The sequence below is a fragment of the Stylophora pistillata genome, chromosome 7 (assembly GCF_964205215.1).
Source record: "Stylophora pistillata chromosome 7, jaStyPist1.2, whole genome shotgun sequence".
Lineage (NCBI taxonomy): Eukaryota > Metazoa > Cnidaria > Anthozoa > Scleractinia > Pocilloporidae > Stylophora > Stylophora pistillata.
In genome coordinates, this window is record NC_142525.1 from 28938315 (window position 1) to 28948776 (window position 10462).

General features: G+C 38.1%; 3 protein-coding genes and 1 non-coding gene across 4 annotated transcripts; 3 read left to right on the forward strand and 1 right to left on the reverse strand.

Moving 5' to 3' along the window:
* The first annotated feature begins 905 nt into the window (after window positions 1-905).
* On the forward strand, window positions 906-1609 carry LOC148727383 (E3 ubiquitin-protein ligase DZIP3-like). Its single transcript, XM_088726481.1, has 2 exons — window positions 906-926; window positions 1010-1609. Exons 1-2 carry the CDS (start codon window positions 906-908, stop codon window positions 1607-1609), a joined length of 621 nt encoding a protein of 206 aa, XP_088582607.1.
* LOC111320713 (NACHT, LRR and PYD domains-containing protein 12) lies at window positions 1005-5444 on the forward strand. The gene is given in 2 exon segments (XM_088729193.1): window positions 1005-1727; window positions 2148-5444. Coding segments are annotated over 2 exon segments (2568 nt in total). The 5' UTR covers window positions 1005-1612; the 3' UTR covers window positions 4601-5444.
* Window positions 5445-5698: 254 nt separating this feature from the next.
* Window positions 5699-5798, reverse strand: Trnar-ccu (transfer RNA arginine (anticodon CCU)). The gene is made up of 2 exons: window positions 5762-5798; window positions 5699-5734 (listed from the first exon to the last, which is right to left on the reverse strand). It is a non-coding gene; the product is annotated as a tRNA-Arg (tRNA).
* On the forward strand, window positions 5799-9673 carry LOC111320687 (ragulator complex protein LAMTOR4 homolog). The gene is made up of 4 exons (XM_022923354.2): window positions 5799-5921; window positions 6620-6703; window positions 8054-8171; window positions 9174-9673. Exons 1-4 carry the CDS (start codon window positions 5919-5921, stop codon window positions 9260-9262), a joined length of 294 nt encoding a protein of 97 aa, XP_022779089.1. The 5' UTR covers window positions 5799-5918; the 3' UTR covers window positions 9263-9673.
* Window positions 9674-10462: the final 789 nt, after the last annotated feature.

The window sequence follows — 10462 nt, forward strand, 5'->3', positions numbered from 1 at the left end:
CAATTGTTCCGACTGCCAAGCCTCCTACATCGGTGAGACTGGCAGAAACCTCACAACAAGACTGACTGAACACAGACGGGCGACGAGGAAAGGTGATGTCAGCAATCACATTGCTGAACACCATCGACTTACCAACCACAACATTGACTGGGACTCTGCGCAATGCCTAACCTACAGCACTGACTATTTTCAACGACTGACTCTGGAAAGCTGGTTTACTAACTTAGAACAGACTCCCCTAAACAGATGTCAACAACTACCCGCCCCATACAAACGACTCATTCACGACATAAACATCACAAACGACCGAAAAAGAACAACCTAGCTTTACCGACAGACCGAAACAGACCAATCACGACCGACTTACGTAACTTGAGTCTTACAGCCAATAACATCACAGCAAAACCAACCGATCATTTCACACGAACTGGAATAAGAACATTCTACTGACAACAATCATTCACTTGACTCTGATGATGACTTCCGCACAGGTTGTCGAAACGTCAGTCACTGCCACCGACAACAGTCCTTCTCAGGACTACACTCACCCGGACGATCAGACTACACCTTCACATGTTACCCCCGGGTTCAAACCATTTACTGCAATGATAGAATTATCATTTTCAACAAGTGCTACTGGTAGCTAAACCAAGAAACCTTAATTTCAAAGGAAATATTTATTTAAACCTAAATCTGATGCATAAAATTTGATCTTCCATGGTTTTTCAAAGACTAGATTTTATTATACGCTTGTTAAGTCACAATTCAAAGGATGATTCCATCCATGGTGTCCTACCGGTTGTTTGACGAATGGATAGGGCTATCCGTATCCCTTTCAGTGAATAAATATATTTCTTGCATGAAAAGACAAGATTACACATCGTTACCTGAAGTATGAAATAGATATGGCTACCAAGGCAACAATGGTACTGCCTTTTATCCTGCCTTCTTGTGTGTTTTTGGTCATAAGGAGATCATATATGTGTGTGTGTGTTTTTTTTTTTTTAAGAAAACATTCTTCAAGGCTTCTGGAGCTGCACTAACAGTTCATTCCACCAAAGAGACAACTAATTATGCCCGATTATGCCGGCTTCTGGTGGATGTCAGTTCACACATCCTGAGAGAGACTTTTGACAAGAAGCGTCCACCAGGAAATCTGGATACAGTCTTGTTAAGTCCTCCAGTTCACAATGCTCTACAACTATTTAGGAATAAAAAGGTTTTGAACCCATCGCAATGGGGTAAACTGTATCCTGCTATCAAATCGTCAGTCTCATCGCAGCATTTCGATATCACCCTACTTATGGTTCTACTGAGGAACACTTGTAACCTTGTTACCCCTTCAACTGGCTGGGATACACTTCCTCCTGCAGCAGACACAACCCTCGAGGCAGATATCATTCGTATCAAGTGCTACAGAAACACAGTTTATGGTCATGCCACCGAGGCCTCAATTGATGAAGCAACATTCGATCAATACTGGATGGACATCCAAGATGCACTAGTGAGACTGGGAGGAGTCGGATATCAGAGTGTTATCAATGATTTGAAAAAGGAAGGCATGGACCCGGAGATTGAGGAGCATTACAAAGAGCTGCTCAAACAGTAGACAATGGATGAAATGAGCATTAAGGAAAGATTGGATGAAATTGAAGAAAAGCTTTTGAGGAAGATGGATGAATGTCGAGAATCCATATCAAATCCTCAAAAGAATATAGGAGTTGAAGGTAACCTAGATTAATGTGCTTGAGATTAAATGTTAGACCAGGAAATTATAAAGTAGGATGAAACAAATTGGAAAATAACAACTTCTTATTCTATGAGTATTTTTTAGATGTTTAAGCATTTCTAAAACCAGCTGACATCGAGCAAAATTTAATAGTTTTGATAAGTTCATGAATTCCCCCCCCCCCCACCTTGAAAATATATGAAGTGATGACATCTACCAATGAATGATGATCAGTTATAGTGGGTCAGGCCATTACATCTCATAAAGAGAGGGAAATGGTTGAAAGGAGTGTGGGAACTTTCTTTACTTTGTGACTAGTGGAGCCGTCGGTATTCTCCCAAGGGGAATTGTCAAGTCATTGCATCCGTTTAAATACCTTTTGCAAACATTTAAGGCAAGTCTGGTATTTACTTTTCAGATGCAGCAACATACACAAACGCACTAAAAGAATCAATCAAAAGCCAAACTGAGTTCCACGCTGTAGCTTCTCCCACCTCGTCCAAGGTAAGAACAGATGATATATTCACAAGCATTCTTATACAACATGGACGAAAACCGGTAAAATACCTTGGTATGCAAAGAAAGAAACGCCTTCATCAGTACGGTCAAGTAAGTGGAAAGCCAGTCAAACTCTGTCAAGAAATTTTCACTTCTGATACCGATCGTAGAGAGGAAAAGAATCCCAAATCTGTTCTTGTCACCGGAAAAGCAGGAATTGGAAAAACGCTCTTTTGTCAAAAGTTGATGCGAGATTGGGCAGACAACAAATTGTTTCTATCACGAAGAGATTCTCTCTCTCCTGATTTCAAGTTCGCTTATCTACTGACTTTTCGTCAATTAAATCTACTCAGAGACGATAAATTTACCCTAAAGGAAATCTTCAATTGATCTTCTGCGCTAGACGACCGCTCCACTATTGATGACTCTTTCTTCGAGTACATTGTTGATCACTCTGAGGAGGTTTTGATTATCATCGACGGGTATGACGAGTACGCACAACAACAATTCATCGCAAAGGATTTGGATGACCGATATCCGAATGATGCTCATGAGAAAATGCCAGTAGCAGCTCTGTGTGCCAAGCTACTCAAAGGAAAAATCTTGAAAGGCTCGGTTGTCATGATAACATCGAGACCCGACGAATCGGATGACATAGAAGTCAAAATTGGTTTTGACTGATGCGTTGAAATCACAGGATTTTCCAAGCTACAGGTAAAGGAATACATCGAGAAACATTTCCAAGAAAATGAAGTCATGAAGAATACTGTGATGGATCACATCACAAAGAATGACAATCTTGTCAGCTTTGCCCACATTCCAGTTCTTTGTTTTCTGATGTGTTCGTATTTTGAGTATTTCTTAAAGGAATCGACTAACACTGATACTCTCCCGGTCAATATGAGTGACATTTATTTTGAAGTGGTTAATATGTTTTTGACAAAACATTGCAAAAAGGGAGGAACCCTTCCCAAAGTAACGTTGGAGAAGTTGTCCGAGTTGGCAGCTAATTTTCTCTTAGAAAATAAATTTCTCTTCACTGTCGAAGATATGAAGAACTTTACTGTCGAAGAAATCGAAAATCTGAGAGCGAGCGGCCTCCTTCATTGCGGTCCTATTTTTAGAAAAACATTTTCTGAAACGACGAAGTACTTTTGTTTCACACATTTAACTCTCCACGAATACTTAGCGGCTCAGTGGTTTGCGAAGAGCAAAGAGATCCCTTCCCTTGGAGATGTGTCAGAAATGGTATTCATATTCATGTCCGGCATCTTATCAAAGCAAAACGACAATGCTTTAATGCAAACGTTGATTGAAAGACTCGATCCGCAGCCCTGGAGAAACCTGCTTGCTTTTAAGTGTCTCACAGAGTATCAAGACAAAGAATTTGCTCAAGGGATAGTTAAGACACATTGCAATGCAATCTGGGACCACGAGGGAGACATTAGATTTGAAGAGGTGGTTAACTTGGACTGTACTGCTGTGTCTTTTCTGTTAGATGTCATAAGCTCATTGAATATTGTGGAAACTGCTCGAAAGAATCAAACATCTCTTCAACAGACACGCATGCCGTTGTCACGCGGGTCCCAACTGCCCTTCGGGTTATTTGGGATGCTGGGCTGGAATGTGGTGCAAACCGCAGATACGCCCAAACGGTTAACTCTCGACGGGTGTTTTCTATCTCATGATGGATTACGAAGAATCTGTGAGGCGCTTGAGAATGAGTTTTGTCCCATTACTGGATTAGTTATGACGACATATCCGTCGACTGGTAAATGGATTTACACCATTGTAGAGATGTTACCGCTTTCAAATTTACTTGAACTGCGCTTGTGTCACGCTCGTATCACCGATGATGATGTTGTCAGTCTATGTGAAGCATTGCAGACAGCACCATGTCAAGTCAGCACATTAGATTTGACTGGTAATCAGATCACCGATTCAGGTGTTGTCAGTCTAAGTCAAGCATTACATGCAGTAACATGTCAAATCACCACATTACATCTGAAGGCTAATCAGATCGCCGACGCGGGTGTTTTCAGTTTAAGTCAAGCATTACAAACAGCAACATGTCAAGTCACCACTTTAGATCTGAAAGGTAATCAGATCACCGATGCTGGTGTTGTCAGGCTATGTCAAGCATTACAGTCAGCAACATGTCAAATCACCACATTAAATCTGAGTGCTAATAAGATCACCGATGCTGGTGCTGTCAGTCTAGGTCAAGCATTACAGACAGCAACATGTCAAGTCACCGCATTAGATCTGAGTTGGAATAAAATCTACGATAATGGGGTTGTCAGTTTACATCAAGCATTGGAATCGGCGAATTGTCCACTCGAGTCGTTAAATTTGGATTACCAAGGTCGGTAAGAGACGCATCAGAAGTCTGTTAAAGACAACCGCATCTTGATCTGGGTGGAAAATTGTTTTGCAGACACACTATGACAATGAGTACAACATAAGTTGTTTACGCATCTAAAAAATTTTGAACAAACAATTCAAACGATGGTGTTAAAGTATAATTAAGAAACGTCATCATGTACTTTGAATCACTAAATATTTCCTAGAATGTATTTTTTAAAGCAACCGTGTAGGATCTATTCCCCAGAATTTTTTTTTTTTTTTTTTTTTTGGTGATATGTTCGTAATGATGGAAAACATGACCTTTTTGGTTGATCGCGACCCCGTCTAAAATACAATTGTTAACTGTCGCTTCTTATTACACCTTGCTCCCACCACATGATATCTACTAAACTGGAACCATCTGACCTATATTCCCTCATCCCAACCCAGTAAGTAAAAGTGTTTCGCTTTCTGTACAGAGCGGGTATAAAAGGCTACGAATGAAAATGTTACTCACTCCAACCGGCAGTTAGTGCACGTCATCTAAGCCCTCCACTTCTCTTATTAAACCGATCATTTATGAGGTAAAGGGTCGGATGAATTATTCTCGAAAATTTTGACATTATGCCTGTGAGCGTCACCCTTGAAAACGTGGTATTATGCCGAAAATTGTAAGCCAAATTTTCCATTATGCTTAAGTTGGTAATTCTGGCCTGACTGATTTTATAAAGCATTATTCGTTCACTTGTGCTAAGAATAATTGATATCCTCGTATTTGTTGATTTGACTACTTGTAAGCTGCCAAATCAATAGATTAAAAAATATTTAATTGATTTGGAAATAGATTTTAAAATCTTTCTTCGAATGAATATTTGACGAGTGGTGAAGTTTATTCAATTGTTTTCTTTTCTAAGAGGAAGCTGTTGCCGAATGCCTAAAACAAAATCAGTTCCTATCTTTAACAGTTCACCAAGTGTCATCCAACTCTGCCGAAAAGCAAAAGTGGTCATCGGGATCTGAAGACATATATTCTGCTTTCGAGAATAAGTTGCTAAAATTAAACAGGGACTGACAACGACAAGTAAAGAAAAAGGAAAAAAGGAGTTAGTTGCTATCAAGAAAAAGCACCTCCGACGGGACTCGAACCCGCAATCTTCGGCTATCTGGTGCTCACCCGGCACATCCGATTAGGAGGCCGACGCCTTATCCATTAGGCCACGGAGGCGAGCATATCATGAACGTGTTATATTTGGATTTTAATCCTTGATCCTACAATGAGTGCTGCAAAGCGAATAGCGCGGCTGCTAAGCATCTCGTGATTCCTTTCAACTGTAGACACGAGAAAATGGTGAGTTTACAGAACAAAATTGCCGACTATCGTCTCTTTAGCAATTATTTATGAAATTTTGGTATGGTTTACTTTAGGAGAAGGCTTGAAGGAAATAGCCTTCCTCAAACTAGCCTGAAGGAAACCTGGGTTGTTACTGTGTTCGCGAACGACAGGAATCTGCTGGCGTAGAGATTCAAAACGTTTTTCGGGCTAACAGCAGCTAAACTCTATGCTCTAAATGTGTTTGAGAAACGTGATTTCGATGTTATTAGAATTTTATGTACTAAATAGTACTAGAAATTCGTGTTCTCTCGCACTTTTTGGGAAACGAATATTTGGACCTGCCACAGTCTAGCACTTTCTCCAAAAAATGTGTTCGTTTCTAATCTGACTCAGTAGAGCCTGCCTTAAATTCTAGAGACAAATAGACAATTTTGGGTTTAGTTGTCCTGTTAGTTGTCAAAGAAAGCAGAATGTTAAAGAAAGAATAATTAAGACGCCAAGAATTATGGAGAAAGACCTGCACTTAATTCACATGTTTGTAGCCCTAGTTTGTAAGTCTTGCCTTAAAAATTTAAAGTGACATACATTCAAGACTCTGAATGTTCTTTGTCCTCTCCCAACTGAAAATTGTGGTAGTGATGGTGGTTGTTAATTCAGTGTTATTTAAACTGTTGGCACTGACATTTCTGTACTTGTGTCGTCTGTAACTGAAGGCAGTTCCTTTCCCACATGGCCTGGACAAAATACCTGATGTGCAGGGGTACCTGGTAATCAATTCAGATGGGGCAGTGCTTGCAGTAAGTACAATATTAGATACCCATAAAGTAGTTGATTAACTAGGCATGCCTGATTGGGCAAAAAGCAATCATACTAGGAGTAATGATTACAAAAGCTGACGTTTCGAGCGTTAGCCCTTCGTCGGAGCGAAGGGCTAACAAGACTTGAATTGTTCTTCCTTGGTTTACTGGGTTTACAATCCACTCTGGATTTATTTACAACTATAAAAAGGCTTGGTTATAAATTGTCCTCCACTTTTAATTTCTTGATCTCTCTTTTTTATCCTTGACACCTTGTGGGTTATTTAAACAATAGACTGCACTTTCCCAGTGGGTTATTTTGCTGGTAAACTGATAGAAAGTGCAGTCTATTGCTTTTATAAAATAAACCTTAATTTTACTATTGGCTTACTTGTGCAATACACAATAGGTTTTTGACCAATTGGGGTATTGTATCAGTTGTATCATCTCAGTTTTTTTTATGAAAGGCAATTAATGGATAGAAAGAGCCATCTATGACATGTTATTATCCAGCTACACTCCAAAGGGTACAAATAATGAGCAAGACAAGTACAAATATCACGCAGTATTTGTACTTCAGAGAACTGGTTAACAGGTTTTCTCGCATCACGCAAGCAACAAATTGGATTGAAGTTACCAAAAAAAAAAAAAAATGGTGGACAATTGAGATCATTTTTGTGACGAGGAAGAGTCAGAATGGCTGGTGAATATTGATCTAAGTTTATTGGATAAACCGAAGCAGTTAGATGACAATGAAATTTCATCATTTATTGAAATAGAAAGAGCAACATGACAACACCCCAATTCTGTTCTGCCTTGCATACTTCTGTCACGCACTCCCCGTAAATTAATATCCACGAAATTCATCCGCACTGAAATTACAATTTGGCGTGTTGGGTAATAAATAACTTATTAGATATTTTGGTGTGTAGTATTGCTGAGTATTTTTACTCGTTATTTATATTTTGACTCACCCTATGGACTTGTCAAAATATGGCACAACTCATAAAAGTACTCAGCGATAATACACAACAAAAAGTCTAATAAGATAAACTTTATACTTAACATGGAGTTATTGGTCACTGGATATGAACTCTCAGAATAGAGATGCCAGAATGACATCATACAAAATTATTCCTTGAGCAGAATACTTAATGGACCCAGATGTGATTAGCATGTGACTTCTGCCAATAATGTTCATAATTAAGTTATCTAGCAAACAATTGAAGAGAAGTAGAGAGGAGAACTAACAGTCAGATCTTGGGAGTTCAAGGGTTTTTAACAGGATCATATTTCACGTGTAAGTTTAAAAAAATTATCTCAGCCCAAGTATAATTATTTTCCTGTTAGTCATCAGGTGATCTTGAAAATGAAGAAAACATTGCTGCTATCGTAACCAGGATGCTTCAAACAGCGACCAAAATACCAATTTCAGGAGATAGAACTCAGACCTTGAAGAGAATGTCAGGTATGCCAGCATAAGATGCGACTACCATAGAAGATAATTATAATATATAACTAGACAATTTTCAAAACTGGATTCAAGAGTAAATTTTTAAGGGCCTTAAGGCTATGTTGTTTTCCTGGATAATTGAAATTTGTTTTGAATCAGATGAAGGGTTTATTAAATAAAGCAATTTTCAGTTGAGACTTGAGAGTAATACAATATTGCTATGTTATCACTTCACTTTGCTCTGTGATTGGTTAAGAAAAGTGATGACATCTCAACCAACCAATCTGATGCAAAAATAAAACCTCATGACAATCTGATGCAAAAACAAAACCTCATGAAAATCTGATGCAAAAATAACACCTCATGACAATCTGATGCAAAAATAAAACCTCGTCATATGTTTTATCGTGCTTCAGGCTTGTCATCACTTCGTGTTTTCATTTTTTTCTTGTGTTATTTTCCTTTCTTCTGACTGGTTAGTAGCATTAAAATTATTCTCCATCCTATATTCAGGGCTCTTAAACAGATTCAACTTATGCTCTCATGCTGAAAGTATTATTACTTAATATGCATTTAAGGTTTCTGAATTAAACTGTTGATTTTAAGGTACTTGTTACTGTATCTTCAGGTAAATACCCTTTGAATTAAATTGATTATTCTTCTAAATATAATTTACCCCTTATTCTTGTTGTACTTGCTTTGCACACTTTCCAACAGTGGAAATTAATGCTCAGAATAAAGGAATTCACGTGTTAGCTACTTCATTTTTTCACATTTTTTCAGGGGAGCACCCCCCTTAAAACTTCCGTTTTGAATTTTTTGTAAGGGTGAGGAGCAATTGAGTGGATTGCATTAAAATTGTAATTTATTTTCCTAGTGATTGTAACTAGAAGGAATTAGTGCTCACTACCATTCATGATTGGGGGAAGTTTGCATCCTTTTAAGTCTATTCCACTGTAACAGTGTAGTGGTACATAATTATGTAAAATCTCTAACGTCATTCTAATTCACTTGCAGTGTGCTATAGAGACTTCACATTGATGGCAACTGTATCAAATCAGAAAATATTTGTTGTCAAGAGACCTTTGAAACAGGATAGTGAATAGAAAATAAATTAAATGGTATGAGTAAAATATAAATTCACAGACATCTTCTGACATTGATCAAATATTAAGTCACCAGTGTATGTGAGTTTCAATTATCTGCTAAGAAATAATGCTCAATCAGGAAATTTCTCCTCTTTAGAAATGTTCATACAATAATTTTGTTGTCGTCTTGATCTTGATTGACAGTGTTGCTTTTTTAGTACTTTTCTTTTTCCTGTTCACACGTTGCACTTTCATCTGCAAGAATGACTCAGCTTGTTCATGTTGACATACTTAAACCCCTCCCTCTCTTTGAGAAAGGGGCCCTTGTACATCTTACTGTTAGGGTAAAAATACAAAATTATGAAATATTTTCTTACATGGAATGTTATTTGAAATAAACTAAAGGCTATTTAGCAATGTTGACAATAAGTTTGGGTTGGGTTTGAGTCACTTTTCACCAGCTTCAACCCATTCATTCTAAGATCTTAATAGAAATTCTCCTTACTGTCTGCCACACAATTCTTGGGATATTAGTTTGGAGAATTGGGTATTTGATCAACCAGTAATCCCTTTATTGTTATTTTTCGTCTTGGTCACTAATGAGAGTTACAAGGATTGATTGGTGTGTTCAGATCCTTGCTCTTATGGTGCCCAACACACAAATCGCAACACATAACTTTAACCCTTTACACTGTGACATCAGTATGCATATTCTCCATATTGTTCTCTATGCATTTCCAAAGGTGCTGACAAGGAGAATTTGTATGTGTAATCAAATGGCGACGAGTGAAATTAGGAAATAATTTCACGCACGTTTTGTCAAAATTCTTGTAATTTCCTGAGCCTTTAGGTGAGGGAATTATCAGAATTTTGACAAAACATAAGTGAAATTACTTCCTAATTTCACAAGAAAACCATTTGATTACCTTTTAATATCGTGGGTGACAAATTGCGTCTTGTTTACACACGGAGGCTTAAAATCAGTCGAGTACTTTATCCAACTGCTCAGGAAGAATCATCTCCAGGTTTTTCTTAAGGCTATTTTTGTCACACCACTTCTCAAAAACTTGCACCCAGTTAATTGTGCTCTTTTGCGTATTTAAATTCTTGGCCGCTTCTTTTAATTTCGTAACTTCAAGGGTCACCATCTTAAATCTCGACGCCATATTGGCTCTGATCGAGATACAAGAGATGTTACTATGGCAATTTTGTAATTTC

What these genes read in the sequence shown, in the direction of transcription:
- LOC148727383 (XM_088726481.1), top strand. Translation starts at nt 906, where the DNA reads ATGGCTACCAAGGCAACAATG. An exon ending in TGGCTACCAAGGCAACAATG is followed by an intron (nt 927 to 1,009) that starts GTACTGCCTTTT and finishes TTTTTTTTTAAG; the next exon opens with AAAACATTCTTCAAGGCTTC.
- LOC111320687 (XM_022923354.2), top strand. An exon ending in CAGATGGGGCAGTGCTTGCA is followed by an intron (nt 6,704 to 8,053) that starts GTAAGTACAATA and finishes TTTTCCTGTTAG; the next exon opens with TCATCAGGTGATCTTGAAAA. An exon ending in GACCTTGAAGAGAATGTCAG is followed by an intron (nt 8,172 to 9,173) that starts GTATGCCAGCAT and finishes ATTCACTTGCAG; the next exon opens with TGTGCTATAGAGACTTCACA.